Source organism: Pteronotus mesoamericanus, unplaced genomic scaffold (genome assembly GCF_021234165.1).
Source record: "Pteronotus mesoamericanus isolate MK-2021 breed Mesoamerican mustached bat unplaced genomic scaffold, CSHL_Meso_final contig_164, whole genome shotgun sequence".
In the NCBI taxonomy this organism is placed as follows: domain Eukaryota; kingdom Metazoa; phylum Chordata; class Mammalia; order Chiroptera; family Mormoopidae; genus Pteronotus; species Pteronotus mesoamericanus.
In genome coordinates, this window is record NW_026555065.1 from 17,230,063 (window position 1) to 17,249,244 (window position 19,182).

At 37.3% G+C, this 19,182-nt stretch overlaps 1 protein-coding gene across 1 annotated transcript in view; it reads left to right on the forward strand.

Annotated features, from left to right (window-relative positions):
- CEP152 (centrosomal protein 152) overlaps positions 1-19,182 on the forward strand; it is an 81,856-nt gene that overhangs the window by 14,548 nt on the left and 48,126 nt on the right. Inside the window, exons 3-11 of the mRNA XM_054565456.1 lie at positions 2,111-2,214; positions 2,441-2,513; positions 2,595-2,873; positions 3,953-4,118; positions 7,136-7,276; positions 8,558-8,697; positions 11,328-11,528; positions 16,332-16,479; positions 18,420-18,511. Coding sequence (XP_054421431.1) covers positions 2,111-2,214; positions 2,441-2,513; positions 2,595-2,873; positions 3,953-4,118; positions 7,136-7,276; positions 8,558-8,697; positions 11,328-11,528; positions 16,332-16,479; positions 18,420-18,511 — 1,344 coding nt within the window. The remainder of the gene's footprint in view (positions 1-2,110; positions 2,215-2,440; positions 2,514-2,594; positions 2,874-3,952; positions 4,119-7,135; positions 7,277-8,557; positions 8,698-11,327; positions 11,529-16,331; positions 16,480-18,419; positions 18,512-19,182) is intronic.

The window sequence follows — 19,182 nt, forward strand, 5'->3', positions numbered from 1 at the left end:
TACTTGTGGACCCAGAAACATTTAGAACTTATTGCTTATACTCATATTTTCTTTACAGATGCCAGTTTTGTTAATGCTTTTTTAATTACACATTTGTGGTGTCACAAAGAAAGATACAAGAGCTGCTTAATTATTGTGTAGCTTTTTGTGTCTTTGTGAGGGGGAGAAATGTACTGTTCAGATGTCCCTGTCAAGGTTCCCTTGAATTATAAGGCTATGTACTTGAACCTCACTGAAGATTTAGAAGAAAATATTCTTTCTGTACAGGAGTCCTTACTTGGTGTAAGTATAAAAGATTTATTTTGTTATTTTCCTTTCCTGTGTAATGTGTGGGGATAGTCTTTTTCCTTAAAGCAGTGATACATAATTATAGACAAAACAGGTTGGACTATTTTAAAAGACCTCATAGATGGTTTTTGTCTTAGGAAAATTTGAGTGTAAGATCACTATTACCTTTCACTTGAGGCACGTGTCATATACTAATATGTTGATATGTACTGTTTTTAGTTTTGTTTCCTTTGTTTTCTTATTCTTTATATTTTTGGTCAGTGGTGATATTGCTAATTCTCAAAATGATTTTTCAATTATACTGCACGAACAGGTGGCCAATAAATCAAGGCCTGGCTTGTTTGTATTAGTATCAACTAGATTTTGAGATGAAGATGACTTTTCATTGAAGAGACTATTTTTTCCTGTTTGATTTGTAAAGAACCTAATGGACTGAGAAAACCTTTAAAAGAAATCATCCAGTGAACATAAGAAATGTGTAAGGGGCTGAGGAAGTGCCCCTCCCCGCTTCTCACAGCCCATGTCCATTCCCAATGTGACTTCACCAAACCAAGCTAATAATTGGAGCATAGCTTTCAGACCTTTCTTTAAATACTTTTACTTAACTTTTAGCATATGTATTTTGTTTATGAAAGTTTTTTATTATAAATACAATACTCAGGTATGTTTGAAAGCTACATTTTATTTCTTTTATTATAATGACAGAGAAAATGGAAAAATCTGTCATAGACAAAAAGTGTCTCATTTTCTTCCTCTGAGGTTTTGTGTAGAGTATTTGGTATCTTTAAAATTCACTCATTGCATAATTTTGTGGGATTAATTTATGTGCTGTGGAGGGATTCAGCCAACTGGTCAGTTTAACTGGTGCTTAACTTGAAAGAGAAGTCATTATAGTTTCCCTCCTATCTAGTGATATAGTATTTGAATTTGATTGTTACAGTTATATTGGGATTTGATATTGTATTGGGATTTGATATTGTATTGGGATTTGAAGAACGACGTTTGCTGATATTAAAATTCAACAAATTAGACAGTTCATCTCTTTATTACAGTTTATCTTGAAACTTGAATGAATTTATTCTGTCTCTAGTTTTTATAGGCAGAATACTAAAGACGTGAGTTTTTTAGAAAAAAATTGGAAAGCAAAATCAAATGCTTTTATTGTCAGTTTTCAAATTATGCTTTTGAGAGTGCTCACTGTAAACTGAATCTTACAGCCCTCTTTTTACTCAACTGTTTTACAACAGCCAAGTATTGTATATCCTTTCATCATTGGAATTAGATGGTTGTCTACTAATTAGTCACTTCCCAAGAGGTTTTTGTCACAGCATTAGAGCTTTTAGGGGATTCTAGGCCACCTGCTGCTGCTTCTGTTATTTTCACCGCCTGGGCAAAGTGCGTCTGGCTACACAGATTCCCTGGGGAAAGTCTGATTATCAAGTGCCCAAGGTTTGGTTTCTGGTAGAACAGGATTCTGAGATTCAAGTCTACCCCGTGATAACATAATACAGGGATTATACCATTATGATGGCTTGTTGTGCTTCCATAAAGAAGTTTTTAAATTATGATGTAATTTGTGTGTATTTAAAACCAGGACCTTTGTAGAAAAAAATGAAGCCTTCTGATAGAAATTTTGAAATTATCTATTCCCCTCTCCCCAAGTGAAATGATGAAAATAATTCATGTGGAATTTATGATATTTATTGAATGTAGAAATTAGGAACTTCTTTGACTTTCACAGTCAATTACTCATTACCAGGCAGCTTCGGTTTGGCATCTCCTTTTTAAGTCAGTGTGATATTTATGCTGACTTTTATCTCAGTTGCAGCAGTTACTGACAGACCTGCCTCATGATATGCTGGATGACGACTTGTCCTCCCCCGAGTTCCACTATTCGGACTGCAGCGAGGATGACACAGAGGGAGGGTAAGGACGTGAAATCACTTGCACTTGTGTGTTACGGTTCTGTCTGTCTTTTGATTCTGTGCAGGTAATAATAATGTATGCAATTATAAAATTGTGGGCTAATTCTTAAACTTATAGGTCAAGGTTGGAGGGAAACCATGTTAAAATTCTAGGGTTCTTTGGGATATTTATGTCCAAATGAATGACAGGCTCTAAATCTAAATCTAAAGTATTGATTTTTCTCAAGACCTCATTGTTCTGAGCCATTGGAGATGAACTGGAATGACCATCAGGTGCTGCCTAAATCTAAAAGTGTACATGTGAGTATCTGCTGTGACATTGATTTTGATGAGGGCGGGACTAGATCTTAGTGCTTTTGTCTTACTCTTGTTATCTAATAGGACTGTAATGAGGTTCGGGATATATATCCTGGAGAGAAAATTGGCAATGGCTGGGAAGAGAATCAAAGTAAGACCGAAGACCAGCATCCTGGCTATCATCCTGAAGGAGGTGAAGATGAAGGCAGAAGTGGTTATAGTCCTCCGAGTAAATATGAGCAGACTGATTTATATCGCCTTCCCGAAAACTTTAGGCCATACACCAAAGGTCAGAAGCAGGAATTTAATAACCAACCAGCCAATATAATTAAATTTGCAGATCCTCAAAGGAATCATTTTCAGGTATTATAAGAACTTGACTTTCAAGAAGTTGCGTATTTGTGCCCACACGTATGTGTATATTTAAAAAATGTATATAAGTGCAATAGTAAGATTTATTTTAAGTATAAAAATTTCTGAGTGCATTTGTTCAGGCGCGTGCTGAATTAGTCATGTTGTTTTCTGTTTACAGTCTAATGAAATCATGATCTTAGGTCAGAATTTTAAAATAGAGGCTTTATGGAGACAGCTAATTAAACACTAAAAATTAAGTTTTTTGAAGAATGACCACCCTCATTTACTGCTGCTTCTGGCTTCTAGTACTTTACTATGCTTCGGTGAGAAGCTATGATCAGTTATCTTGATATAGTTTTAAAGCAGTAAATTTATGTAGGTGACTAATTACTGTGACTTTCTAGTTCACCCACTTTATGAAAAATTTTAGGTCAGCCACTTCAAAGCTGATATCTATTTTGTGATGATATAGCAATAGACAGGATGAATGCCAAGGAAAGAAACACTTTTTTTTTTTTAAAACCCTGGCAGAGTTTAATGAAGTAAGACCTTAGGATACAGTTAGTGGCTTCTTAGACTTTCTTAAAGACAATGAAAGCCTCATTTTGCCAATAGCTATTCTGTGTCACCCAATGACAGGATAACTTTTTTTCTTTTAAGGTAGTCATTTTCTTTTCTATCTCTGTAAATAGTATTCATTCCACAGAAGTTACTGAATACCTATTATATAAGAAGCCTTGTAACACATGTTCTTGTTATTGAATATGTGTACCTTTATGTTCCCAAGCTGTTGACATCATATAAATCATTCTTATGTATTTCTCTATAGTCGTACTGGAATTCTTGAGTGTTATTTATGCAATGGGCCCATTATATGCTTAAAAGTACAGTTAAAATGTGTGAAATTACATTTTGCAGACTTTGAATTAACAGTGTTAAGTAAGTTTTCTAAAAGCAAAGATGTATGTATAAAATTTGTAATTGTACCACAGTTAAGTTCTGTAACAAAATTAAGGTGCCTAATTCAGGTAATTTTTGAAGAAAAGGCCAAATCCTAATCATCCGTTTCATTTATCATCTTATAATAGCAATTTGGTACATCACAAGGCCCCAGTTGTCAAGCGATGGAACCATTTACAGTGACATACAAACCATATCAGGCTCCTGCACAGAATGATGACTCACCAACCCAGGAGGCAGCAGGAGGTGACACATTGGAAGGCCTGCAACAACAGTTTTTAGGGGCTAATGAAAGTATGTATCAAGTTTATATTTATCTCTTAATGACACAATTGGAGAATTTTAAACATGTTCAAGAATTATTACTTTTTTAAGTATTGTAATTGAATGATGGCTGGTTTTTTTAAAAGAGCCCTATTGTTAGAGATATATCCTGAAGTATTTATGAATAAACTGGTATGAAGTCTAGATGTACTTCAAATACTGTGGTGTTGGGGCGTAATGTGGGGTGAGGACAAAGAAAGCAAGATTCTGGATGTGAGTTCCTAATTGTTGAATCTGGGTGATGAGTTCATGGAATTCATTATGCTCTTTTCTCCACCTTATGTATTTGATATTTTCCATAATAAAAAACTAAAATAAAATTTTCTCAACCATATGTTTGAGTACTGTAGTTGGTTAAGACTTTTCATTAGCTTTATGTTTTTATAACTGAAGTCTAATTTGGAAAATGAAATGTAGTTGCCCCTTCAGTCCTATGTTTTTCATTATATAAAAATATAACTTAGTAAATGAGCTATTATCATCTCAATATTTTTCTCTTGATTTTCAAGTTTTCATGTAATAATTAGCTCTGACATAAATTGCTTCAGGTTCAGAATTTAAATTAGACTCCTATCTCAGGTTTAGTCACATGACACCAAAAAAGTCTCTTGGATTTGTCTCTGTATAAATATGGGAATGAGAAAAGTGCTACTAGAGCATTTTGAGGAGATAAAACAACCAAAACCAAAAATCAAAACTTGTACTCTGACCTGAATTAGTGTTTTCATAGATCCAACTTTCATTGTCATACTCTCTGGCATGTGAAATAACTTCTAGTTGTTGTACATGTCGAAGAAATGGTGTGATTCCAGAGGGTGGCAGCAAGTTTTTTGTTTGTTAATTTGACAATTAAGAAGTGGGGGATCTCTCCTTCTCTCTCTAAAAAGCAATGAAAAAAAGGTCCTCGTGCAAGGATTAAAAAAAAAAAAACAGCAGCAGCAGCAGCAGTGAGGGGAAAGTCATACTGGATATTCTAGGTTTTTCCAGGGCTTCACCAAGGAGAAAACTGGGCTTCATGCTCTAACTTCATAGCATGGGATCTGCCTTACACTGGGGCTGCAGACTCACATGCCCTCGAGGGAGTCAATGCAAACGTAGGGCTGGCCTCTCTTTGATTATAAGTTATTGTGGAATGAAGAAATGAGGAAGTGGACAGTGTGTGTGTCAGACTGGTTTGGGCTGTGTAAATAAGCACCCAACAGTGTTTCTGGGTCCCAGTGTTTACTCTTTCAGTTCCCGCGTTCAGTTGGCTGGTCTGCGTGTATAACCTTTTTATCACTTTCTTAATCTGCATTTTATTAAGTTGATTTATTTTCTGTTGAAGTCAGTGGCACATTTGCCTAAATTTGACATTTGCAAGGTCATTAAATAACTTAATGGTGGTGCCAGATTTGGTGATTACAGCTTCCTAGCAACAGTCGTTCAAAAAAATGGCTTTGAAGAGAGGTGGGGCATGTACCCTGTGTTTATTCTTGGGCTAGTTCTGTTCTACCCAGAGGAGTAGAACAGACGAGAGGAGTTTGACTGGTAACAAAGTTTTCAATCTTCAGGTCTTTTGGACTTTAACCATATCTCTTTTTTAAAGAGAGGCCTGCTTTATTTGCTAGCAAAGAGGAGCAAATACTCATCTTCTACTAACTGTCATTGTGTAGTTGAATCATTATCCTTCTCCTATGAATCATTTTTTCTCTCCCTCCCAGTCATTTTTAAGTGGTCCCTAAAATGATTGTAATCATTTCTGAAAGGCTGCGAAATCTTTTACTAATCTATTTATTAATTTAGCAGTTAAGTGCCAGCATAAATATGAATATACTGTAATCCCCACTCCTGCTTAAAATAAAATATTTTGAGGAGGATATCTGGGAATTTCCTTTAAAAATAGTTTTTTGAGAAACTGACATACTTATTTTTCAGTTTTTGAGAGCATAGAACTCTATTCCGCTGTAATTGGTGTCAACATAAGAAATGTCCAAACCTGTAGAGAATTTTTATGAGTTTCTCTGAGCCAAACTGATAACACGTGCCAGGAAGCATGTGTCGTGATATGTGCTGGAAAATGGCAGTTCTGCAGCTTATTTCATCCATTAGAGTCAAAGGAGAAGACATAGGGAAGGTGCAGTGAAATGCATTGGTGGTAGGAGAAAGCGTAACAGGAAAATCTCTAAGATTGGATAAGAAGCAAAATGGAGAAACATACACTTCTTTCACATTGGCGGGTATAGGATAGTAGTGAATAATTGACACAGCGCATACAGCTGGTATGTGAGGAACAAGATAGCAATGAGGGCTTCTGTGGTCTTGTGCTTTGATGCCTGTGGTTGTGCCTTCAAGGGGCAGGAAAAGAAAATTACTCTGACATTTCAAAGGAATATTGTCCTAGATGCATAAGAGCAAAGGACAGGGCTCACTAAGTGGAAAGACTGACTTTGGCCAATGATGCTATAGGGTCTGGGACGTGACTACCTGCTATGACCTGCCCAGGTAGGAATTTGTGATCAGATCATCCTGGGTGGTTCATTTTGGTCACAGGGCTTGTCAGACCTACTATGTGTTCCCCTGAGCTTGTCAGGTTTATTGCACAGCCTCTTTTTCATTCACATTGATATATATGTTTATTTTTAATTAGCCAAAATGATAGTGATTAAGGATTATACTCTAAACCAGTGACTTTTCAAACTTTTCTGGCAGTGACCACTGTGAGAAGTACATTTTTTACATTGAGATGCAGCCCACAATACTAATATATATAAGTTTATATAACAACAAATTTCATAAAATAATACTCATTTGTACTACATGATGCACTCTGATATGTTCTATTATATTCTTCATTTTATTTTTAAGAAATGCCATTCACAGTCCACTGAATTATTTTCATGATACTCTAATGAGTTGTATCCACAGTTTGAAAAACACTGCCCTAAATGACCACAAATTTATATTTTGGTTTTCTTTTATCTAATAAATTGTTTTTAATTCCAAATCAGATTCTACAGAAAATATGCAGATTATTCAACTGCAGGTTCTTAACAAAGCAAAAGAAAGACAACTAGACAATTTAGTTGAAAAGTTAAATGAAAGTGAGCATCAAATCAGATATCTGAACCACCAGCTTCTGATAATCAAAGGTAAGATAACGTCGGTTGTTTATGAGGTACGCTAGAGATAGATATCTTGTTTCCAGAATCTTATTTTAAATATGAAGCCTAGAGAATTGATGTACTTGGTCAGAGAGATCATAAGGAGTCAGTCAGGAGGAAACCAAACCCAGGATTTTTGACACCTTTCCTGGAATTACTTCTTTCCAGAACATACTCTTTTGAGGTCATCATTTTCTCCCCTTTTTCCCCTCTTTCTGTTAGGCTTTTGGAATAAATGCACATTTTTTAACTATGCTGATAGCATTGTGCCGTAAAAAGTTGTTTAATTTATTTTGGATGAAGTATTACAATTCCCAGAGAGACTTGTGTTTAGTTTGTAAGGCCTTTTCTGAGTTTACAAATTAGCATAATGTTTTAATCCACATAAGAGTTAGTGATCTGGAACTCCTTTAGGTGTGCCAAGGAGCAAATGGAGCCATAGATGGGAGAAGCACAGAAAAAATGCAGATTCAAATTATAATTGCTAACTCCTAGTGTTTTCTGTAGTTTTGGTCATTGCAGAACTTTCATTCATAGACTGAACTCCAGCTCGTATCAAACTTAATTGATAGTGATAAAAGTCTTTTTCTATAATGCTCATAAAATTTATTTTGAGAGAAGAATTTGCGGGCTATCATGTAAAAAAGTATGTCGGCCCTGGTCGGTGTGGCTCAGTGGATTGAGTGCCGGCCTGTGAATCAAAGGGTCTCTGTACTGATTCCCAGTCAGGGCACATGCCTGGGTTGTGGGTCAGATCCCCAGTAGGGGGCACTTGAGAGGTAACCACACATTGATGTTTCTCACCGTTTCTTTCTCCCTCCTTTCCTCTCTCTCTAAAAATTAAATAAATCTTAAGAAAAGTACGTGGGAAGAATTTAAGATTAGGTGAATTCAAGAGTTCACTGCAAGTATGTATAAAAAGTAGTTCATCCTCAGATTTCTTTTTTAATTAGGGTTTGTCACATCTCTGTAGCTTCTCAAGTAAACAGATGTTGAAATCATTATTAGGAAATCTTTTGGTCCCCAAAGGGATACAATAAGATTTTTGAAGGCAGTGGTCCTGGTTCTCTAAATTTTTTTGGTGTCACTCAGGTATTCTCTTTTAGAACTTTCTTAGTTTTCTCTAAATCAACTAAAGTTCATTATCTGAATTAAATTGAATGCATCAACATTTATATGTAATATAAATCTGATATTTGATAAAGATTATGACAATTGGGGCTCCTTTACAGTAATATATTGTTTGTATGAACATTTTTAACATTCTAGATGAAAAGGATGGCTTGACCCTCAGCCTTCGAGAATCACAGAAACTCTTTCAGAATGGAAAAGAAAGAGAGATACAACTTGAAGCACAAATAAAAGCACTGGAGACTCAAATACAAGCATTAAAAGTTAACGAAGAACAGGTAAATTTTTTTTTTAAATCCTCACCTGATGATATATTTATCAATTTTTAGAGAGAGAAGAATGAGGGGAGTAGGGGTGGGGGAGAGAAACATCAATCGGTTGCCTCCCATTCGCATCTGGACTGTGGGTTGAGCCCACAACCTAGGTATGTGCCCCGATCGAGGATAGAACCCATAACCTTTTGGCGTATGGGATGATGCTTCAAAATAAGTGAGCCACCTGGCCCACTTATTAAGATAAAAATATTTTATCTTAATTATTTATGCTAAAAAGTGATTTACTTTTTACCATAAATGGAAAATTTAGTGACTTAACTTTTGGTACAGTAGGACTAAATTTCAAAGAACTTTGAAATTTATCCTTTTTTCCACCATAAACCTGCTGTTCTTTTCCTTAACTTTGGAGGAACCATGCTCTCCTCCACCCCGTCATCTATAAACCAGAAATCTGGACAAGACCTCAGCTTCTCTGCTTCCCTTTATCCACTACATTCTGAGTGTCCTCATTTCTGTTCTTAAGTCCCTAATTTGGGATTTTATCATCTATTGCCAAAGTCTTTTACTAGTCTCTGTTCTTTTACCTTTCCCCAAAGTCTCTCTTATGGATATCTGAGTAACCTTTCTAAAATACAGTTCTGCTCATGTCTTTCCCTTGCTTAAAGCTTTTCAATGACCCTGCTTTACCTGTGGGACGAAGTATGGCATCAGGACAACCCTCTGATCCTGCCGATCTCATCTCTTACTTTCCTCACACTGAAGTCTGTTTGTTGTTTTTGTGTACTTGCATGCACACAAAGCTTTCCGTGGCAGACTGCTATTTGATTACCAAGTCCCTGCTCATGGGTTTTTTCCCCCAAGGCTCCCCTGCTCTCCTCCCCAAACCAACACCAAGCAGTTCTGAGACACTAGCCAAGCTCTGAAGAATTCATCAATTCTTACACTATCTACACCAACTTCAGACGCCAGTTGTCATCTGAGGTTGTTACCTGTACTTCTGACTGACGGTCTATTAATCAGAAGTTCCCCTGACCCTCCTCCTTGGGTCCCATTAATTTGCAGGAGGGTTTCATAGAGCCCATAGAAACATTTTACTTACTAGGTCAGCAGTTTACTATAAAAGGTTACAACTCAGGAACAGCCAGATGGCAGAGATGCATAGGGCGAGGTGTCGGGAAGGGTGTGCACTTTCCTGTTCTTTCCAAGTGCCACTCTCCCTGCATCTTCGCACGTTCTCCATCGCAGAGGCTCTCTGAACCCTGTCCTTTCAGGTTTTTCTGGAGGCTCATTGAATAATATGGCTGATTAAATCTTTGGCCACTGGTAATTAATTCAGCCACTAGCCCCTCTTCCCTCCCTGGAGGTCAGGGGTTGGTACTAAAAGTTCCAACCCTCTAATCACAGGGTTGGTTTAATTGGCAACCTGCCCCCATCCTTAGGTGAAAAATCAACCTCAGTAACATAACAAAGGACACATTTTATCACTCTGAACGCTTAGGAAATTTCAATGAAGACCAAATATATATTTCTTCGAAATCACAATATTGCAGTAGATTATTAGCATTTAAAAATTTTTGAAAACTGATAGAGGTATTAGATTAAGAAGTTGAATTGATTTTATGTTGTAAAAGCTTATAACTTTGTCATCTAAGTTAGAAACTGCATTTTTCAAAAGGCAAGTAGCATAAGTGAAAGACTAAAATAAAAGAAACTAACAGAATCACCAAATATTTTGTTTTTTTTTGTTGTTGCTCTAAAAATTACCAAAAACTTAGTGGTTTAAAGCAACACATTTATTATCTTTCAGTTCTGGAGGCCAGAAGTCTGATAGGGATCTCACTGGGTTAAAATTAAGATATCAGCAGGGCAGTGTTGCTTTTTGGAGAATCTCGGAGAGAATTCATTTGTTTGCCTTTTCCAGCTTTGAGAGGCGGCATGCAAAGGGTTGATGGCTGATTTCCACCCTCAGAGCCAGAAGTCACTGGTTCTGACTTTTCTGCCTCAGTTTTCCTTCTTTAAGCATCATTGTGGATACATTGGGCCCACCTGGGTAATCCAGGCTCATCTCTTTAAGGCCATCTGTTTAGCAATTTAAATTCAGTCGACACCCTCAATTTTTCTCTTGCCATGTAATATGAGGTATTTACAGGTTTCAGGGATTAGGATATGGATTTGGGAGCTAGTATTTAGCTTACTGCACCATTATTTTGCAACTGTACAATTATAGCTTTCAAAACTTGGTTCTTAGTAGGTGACCATTCACAGGTTTCATTAGTCTTTCAAGAAATAGTTGTCATTTTTCTGTGACCTAACATTTGGGTTGTCCCCCACACTTGGCTCACACCGCATGGCAAACAGTACTGGGACAAGTGCAGTAGCTGTAGATTCCTTGTCTGGTACCCCGTGGCCATCTTAGGTAACTACAGATTTTTTGTCCCCAGTGAATAATGTTTGCAGCAACTATGGGCCTGGGAGGTCCCAGCTAGGGAAGTCTTAAGGAACTAGAGCCGCTGTCGGGAGACCCTTTCTTTTCTTCTGTCATTAAAGCATGGTTGACTTTTAGAGTTAGAGTGCATAAAGAGAGCACAGAGTCAGAATACCGAAAACATGGGTATCTTGTGTCTTTCTGCTAGATGGTTAGGAAGTCCAGAACCACGGAAATGGCTTTGGAAAGCCTGAAGCAGCAGCTGCTGGAGCTGCACCGCTCTGAGTCCCTCCAGCGTGCCCGGGAGCAGCACGAGAGCGTTGTTACGGGCCTCACCAAGAAGTACGAAGAGCAGGTGTCGTCCCTGCAGGGGAAATTGGACGCTACGGTGACTGCTCTCAAGGAACAGGTTGGGATGATTTCCAGTGAGCAACTATTATCATTAAGTAAAGCTGGTTATTTCTTGTAACTGCCATTTTGTGGTTCTTCATACAGAAATTTTGGATGTTTGCAGTAGGTTTTCGATTGTAAGTAAAACTTTAAAGGCAAAGATTTTTATTTATGAATACACACTGAATCAGGCATAATTTTGGAAATCTTCTTGTGGGATGTTCTCACGTTACTAGTCATTTCCTTGTAGAATATTTATACATATTGCTCATATTGTCCTAGAATAAATAAATGCAGACTGAAAAGAATGAGTGTTTTGGGAGGTGGCATGAACTTGAGGTTGGTCTGGGAGCTTAACCACCAGAAAACCTTTCTTGGGTCTCCCAGCATTTGGTAAGAAACCTATCATTAAGACTGTCTAGAAATAGTTCTTGAGAGAAGTTCATCTTGAGAAAATAGGATAATAAAATGGGGAAGGCAGTCTGACCTAGAATTACTGAGGTTTGAAATTTGAGCATATTTCACAGTATTTATTGTTTTTGCCCCAAAGGGAATAATATGTTGTAAGCTGATGGTGAGTTAGGTGGTGGGTTTGCTGTGCTCCAAAGCTCCAGGTAATCATTTCAATGAATACAATTTCAGAGTGCATTTTTCTTAATATAATTTCAGAATTAATTTAACCCAAATGAAGAGAAGAAGAAAAGATGTGAGGGTATGAAAATTCCACTACACTTAAAATTCACCTGATTTGGATTCTTATTTCTTATGTATACAGCTGATTCTAAGTTTTTCCATTATTTAGGTAGAACTATATAAGATGCATTATTGGCAATAATGATTCTACACTCTTATTTTTATATGTACTTATATGAGTTTTTATTAGCTTTATTTTCATAAATGCATTTTTATTCTTTTTATATAGAAAATTATTGTGAATTTGATCAGTGTGGAGTATATATTGGGCTGGGGAAAGACAAAGTCTGTGCCAAATTGTTGAAAATTATATAATATTTAAACAAATGGAATTTGAATATAGTTTTATTAGCTTTGTCTATGTTTGGGTAATAGCATTAAAATTAGACTTGGGCAATGGTTCTCCTTGGATGACGAGAGAAGTGGAGTCTGGTGGCCTTTCCATCCTGAGTAACTTGAGGATCTCTCCATTCTCTGCTGACTTAGCACAATTACACGGGAGGACTGGGAGGAATTCCTGGTGTGTTAACACCTGTGCGCAGTCCATTTATTCTCACTGTGCCCATGCAGCCACCCTCAGTAGAAGGACCCTAGACTGGAACACAGAACGAAGTCTTGATTCTGTGCTGATTGGGCTTCCGACCATAAATTGAAGGTGTTGATTAGGGTCTTTTTCCACTGTTACATTCTGTGACTGTTTTTTTAAAAAAAAAAACAAACAAACAGAATAGCACTGATTAGTCCTCTGTGTATAATTGCATAACTTCTTTGCAAAGTGCTGATTCCAAAGTGCTTCTAGTTTTTTCCTTCTGGAAGTATTTCTTATGGTGTTTCTTTTGTGCTGTCCATTTGCTATCATTTGCCTCAGTAGTATTTTAAATGAAAGGTCAACTCATAATATATCAGAATCAAAATTGAGATTCCTGATTCTAGAGGTGCTGTGAAAATCAACCAGGAGCTAGGGAGGTGTCTGCCTATAATCTGAAAAATGCATTAGTGTGTTCTACACAGAGAGGGTTGAGTTAGATTTTCTTATGTAACTGGTAACCATATATACATACCACATTTTACCCCTCTTTTTCTTTATAAAAGTTATTAAAGAGGAAGGTGTAAATTATTTCCTTTTTGGGTAAATATTTTTCCACTACTCTCTACTCAGCAGATTACAAAGAGAAATAAAATGAGTCTTGGAAATTAGTAGCAAGGTAAAAATAACTGGATAATTGAGTAGATGAACTTGAATACATTTTCCAATGTCTAGGTTCTAAGTGACTCTTGTGTACTTACACACGACTTTGTACCCATGTACTATGTATTTTATGTACACAGTGCTAACAGAGTAGAGGTTCACACATAGTAAGTTTTTTTAGTTAGAAAGGTTTTTTAACCTGGCATCTTCTAAGGTAGCTCATGACTAGGCTCCAGGGAAGAGATGAATCCTGTGAAACTGGATTTGATTTTTTGGGGAGTGTGAGTATATTCAGTCTTTTTGAGACAACTTGAGCTTATTCAGACTTTTAAAGAAGCTCCTACCTTCCCTTGCAGAAGGTTGAAAATCACTGCTTTATGAAAAACACATTCTTGATGGGAAAGGACTACAATTGTAGATTAATTACATTATTTCATCTGCTCAGCAAACCTTTATTGACCAACAGCTAAACATCAGGATATAAACAGGCTTCATGTATATTTCATTATATTTTGACAGACAGAATTCAACACGGGGACTGCCTAATTTAGCAATCCATGATACATTTTTTAAAAAAATTTTGAATGTCTAGTATATTTTGAGCAGCATATGGCTTATAAAATTAATTATGAAGTTAGCGTTTTCCTTCAGCTGTCAGCTTTTCTGGGTAGAAAGGGTTGTAGGAACTCACAATATATTATAACAGTTCTTTTTACTTTGGCTGAATTTCAGGTTCTGTAGTGTGACAGAGAAAATGAGAACAAATGAGCTTCTTGGAGCTCATAGTGTTCCTCTGGTGACAGACTCTCTAATATCAAACTGTCTCCTACACTCTATTCTCCAAACTGCCTTCTGTCTCTGATTCATGGAAGTGTCATGTTTTAAGCTCTCTGGTTATTGAAATGCCTTGCACGCCTCCCATTTGTGCAAGTATCATGGGAAAATCTCTAATGATCTCCCTGACGTTTTTTTTGTTCTGGTCTTGAAAGCTTCAGCTTTCAGCAAAGCCATGGACTTTGGTTTCTCTGTCATGACCTTCACCTGATCTATTTCCTACCTTTCATTTAATGTTATATTTAAAGGCTCAACTTTAAACACATTGTATTGGCTAAGGGACCCCCATAGACCTCTGTGTACATGTGTGCCCTGGAAACCTGTTCAATTTTATCTGCTTCAAAGGATTCAGCAGTTATTTTTTTTTTATTACCACACTTGTCTTGTTCAGTCTTAAAAGATGTCTGACTGTATTTGTCTTGAATTGAGTGTTCTTATTTCTCAAGCTAATCATGGACAAGATGGAACCATTCATTTTGTTTTATTTATATGTGTGTGTTTAAATTGCAGTTTTATGAGTATAATCTGTTTTCCTGAACTTGTCAACAGGAAAAAGCATGGTTTAATTGATTGTTGCATATTGTCAAATTATTGCCACGGTCTGCCTTTTGTTTACAATGTATTTCATATCTACCTTTTTTTAAAAACCAGTTTACAGTCTCTTGTAAAATTTCTTATGGCCTCCCCAGCACGGGAACATTAGTTGTCTCCCCACCCCTTCTTGCACACACATTCACGCTGTCATCAATATTAGCCCGTTCATTGTGTGTGCTGTGTTACTCTGGCTCTTTAGAACCATGCGTTTGAAGCTGGCCCGGGACTCAGCAGCAGTGTGCCAAGAGGTTTACAGTGTTGAATAAACATGGACCAGTTTCCAGCAGCTTCATGTTGTTCAAAAATTTGGTAGAAAAAATTAAAGCAAGAATGGCTACATTATGAAATAGAATACAAAATTCACAAATTTTTAAGCTAAAACAGACTTTGAAGTCTCTTTCCTCTGCTTACGGATACTGTCAATATCCTTATGAGGTGCACTTTGGGTTGGTATCCTCCAGGCATTTTTGGGCTTTAGGTTATCCTATGGATCTGGCCCCAAATACCTTCTTTCTGCTTTAAAGCCTTTTCTTGATATTCCTCTTCTACTTGCTTCTTCAGGCTTCTTCAGGTAACTTTAACCAATTATTAATACCTTAATTTACTCCTTTGCCTCTCTTGTGCTCCTTTGGCCTGGAATTCAGCCCATGAAGCCTTTTTTGAGTGAGAGGTGATGATTTCTTCTATGTGAGCTTAGCACTCCCGTGACTCACAACTTCCCAAATACATTTTCTTTTTGAAGAAACTTGAGTACATTATTACATGTTCTATATTTTCTCTATACCCCCATACAGTTATTCACATGCATGCATGGATGCACGTGCACACCCACATATTTATTTTTCAGTTTTCTTTTTTTTTTTGTAGCCCACACTATATGTAAGGCACTGCGTAGGCACCTGCAAGGAGACTGTTAAGAGAAATAAGACATGTAAAGGCAGAAAGGAAAACATGAGAGAAACAAATCAAGTTTAAAAGATGTTCAGAAGAGGGAGAGGTTATTTTTGGCTTCTCAGAATAGAATGGGCTTTTGGATATCCAGAATAGAGTGAGTTCACGTGTGTTTATCTGTACCCTTGCTGTTCTGGCATACAGACTCCATGGTTCGCAGTCAGAGTGGTCTGCCTGAATATGTATACGTACACTTATACCAACATTGTAAAATGCAAATAGGAATGTAATACATTTTCTTTGGCTTGAATAAGATCTGATGTTAGATCAGCAGTGTCTTGTAAACATATCACAGAAAGCAACTTTAGAAATCATGATATTCAACCTTTATTAGTGTAATTTACAAAAGAAAAAAACAGACCGAGAGGTTGATGACCTATCCAAGATCACATGACTTTATTTGCCTGACTCCCAGTCTTGTGCACTTATCCACGTAGAAGAGGCGATGTTGCCATGCGATGATTTTATATTTGATTTAAAACCCAATTGTGTATGATTATTGTTAGTTTAACATTTAATAACTGGTCATGAAAATAACTTCTTGAACGTTTTTCTGTTTAGGAAGACATTTGCTGTCATTTGAAAGATAAGGTGAAACAACTGGAAAGAAATCAAGAAACAACCAAATTAGAAAAGACTGAGATCATTAACAGATTGACAAGAAGTCTAGAGGAGAGTCAAAAGCAGTGCGCCAGCTTGTTGCAATCAGGTGGGTGCCTGGGTGCGCAACTGCATCCCCAGGAAGGCCGAGATACTGTATAGAGAGAACATAATAGGATCCTTGAATTATAAAAATCAAGAAAAGAGAGCAAAGATCATTGGTGACTTTTTTTTTTTCAACATTGTTACACATGTATGTGTAAGGTGTAGTGCATATTCATTAGATAATTTGGAAAACTTAAACAACTGTAAAGTAGAAAATAAAAATAACTGATAATTCTACGTGCCCTGGCGGGGTGGCTCAGCGGGTCGGAGCATCGTTCCACACACCAGAAAACTCTGTGGGTTCAGTTTTCTGTCAGAGCACGTACCCAGCTTGCGGCATTGATCCCCAGTCAGGTGTGTACAAAAGCCAACTGATTGATGCTTCTCTCTCTCTCTCTCTCAAATCAATAAACATATCCTTGGGTGAGGATTTAAAAAAAACCTTTAAAAAATAAAAATAATAAGTCTGCTGTACAGAGGTAACTGTTGTTAACATTTGACCGTACTTGCTTCAAGTGAAATGAATGCATGTGCACAGACAGTTCCCTGCTTTTGAAAACATACAAAAGCTGAGTGTTCAAAAACTGAATAATAAAGTACATCTTATAAGGTGGATTTTATCTCTGAAAGCTAAAAATGATATGAAATCCTGTTATAGTTTGCTTTTTAGAATTGGTCTTTGATCATACAGCTCTATCGTTTTGTGTAACTTCCTTCATTATTTTTTCCCCCTCTCACGATTCAATAGTGACTCACTTGGTCAATTGAAGCCAGTGAGTTACATTTTTTGTCACGCTTAAGGTTTCTCCTATGGTCTCCACGGTATTAAGTTTGAGAATGTTTCTTATCATTAGTTTCAGCAGTACTTTTATTTCCTGTTCATTTTTATAAAATGATATTAGAATAAAAGACCATAAAATAATCAGATGCATATACGAGCACTACCGTACAGAAAGAAAACAGCACTGCTTACTGGTGAGTGGTGTGAAAATAGCTCAGTGGTTTTTTATTAACTGATTATGAAAGTCACACTTTGACCTATTAAGTCAATTCTGATTATTGGTGCAATGTGTACAGAGTGGGTTATTCAAAAGTGGAAAGTACAAACATCAAAGACTGTCTTAAGTATGTGTTTGTGTATGTTTTGGTGGGGGCAAAATTTGGACCATGCTCTATTTCGGTCTCCCCTCCATGTTTAGTTTTGCATTCCTTTGTTTCCCATGTCATTACTTCCCAGCCTTTTTCTTTGCCATTAAAGGCTTTGGAAATATGATTTTCTTTAGTTGCATAATACACCATCATTACTTGGCTTAACCATTTCCCAGATGCTCATTTTCTTTTGAGGAAACCCAATAAAGTCCCTTTTAAGTGGGAACCTACCCCTCCCCCCAAAAAAGGATAAAAGAAATAAACAAAAGAAAAAAATTAAATGAGAACTTCCCTTGGTACATTTAAAATATTAGGGTACTAAAGTTTCAGAAGCATAATCCTAATAGGCTTCTTTCTCATGTGGAGATCAGGGGTGGAAAACAAGAGCGCTTAGAAGGAAGCTAAGGACAACAAGATGTAGTTTTCTTATTAGAGGGTGGAAATGGGTTCCGAAGCATTTTTGCTTTGGCTTTCTATGAGTTGGAGTGTTACGCTCCTATTAAAGGACTTCTGGGGTGTTTGGGTCTGTAGATTTGATTCATAGAAGGTCACTGTAGCCCACGTCTTCCACTTCTCAAGGACATATGGGGAGCCATATTAAATCTTGGAAATGTGTGGGTTAGACCTATGCCTTCTGGGTCCCACTGGCCATTCCTTTGTGCCCCTGAGAAGATAATAAAAAGGAAACAAAGCAAAATTCCACCTTCCGTTGCCTCAGGGGATTCATGTCTCCTGACCATTATGGGTGCTTTGGCCATTTACACTTGGTGTATTCTGTGTCTCTTTCCCTCGTAGGCTCAGTACAGGAGGTGGCTCAGCTGCGGCTCCAGCTGCAGCAAGCACAAAAGGCTCATGCTCTGAGTGAAAACATGAACAAGGCTTTGCAGGTGAGTGTTGCCCCCTGGAGGAGACTTCAGGTAACTGAATTACATCACCTTTATGAACCTTGGGTTTCTCTTAAAAAAGGTGGTTGGACCATCTCCAAAGCATCCCGTAAGGGTTGTTCACAATCTTGCCCACACAGGTGCGTAGTCAAGCCCAGGTCTGTCTGTGGGTGTGTCCCAGAGAGGAGGCTGTGCACATGAGTGGGAGACCCACAGTGTGGTTGCAGCTCTAGCGCATCCTTCTCCAGTGCTACTTAGATTTTCTGCAGGAAGAAAAGGAAAATGCTGGAGGAAGAGGTCCATTGTTGCTGCCACTGGAAAGAGGGATTTTGCTTTTTTACCTCTGGCGGACTGTAAAGTGCAGCATGTTGGGAAACCAGTCTACTCTGTCTTCTACAGAGCCAAAAAGTGCTGCCACCAGTTTCTCAGCTCAAGGGACACTTTTCAGGGAGGAGAAAATGTGAGTGAGGTGCGAGAGAAAATACTTGCATTTGCTTTCTCAGTCATTTATTCATTAGTTCATTCCATTTACTGGAAAACCTGATACGTGCTGGCCTTTGCAAAACTTTTTAACGTGTGCTAAAATGTATTCAAAGAAGCATTTCTTCCTTCTCTTGACCATTACAGTGAATTTGAGGCATAGATTGAATGATTCCTTTTTGTAGGAAAATAAT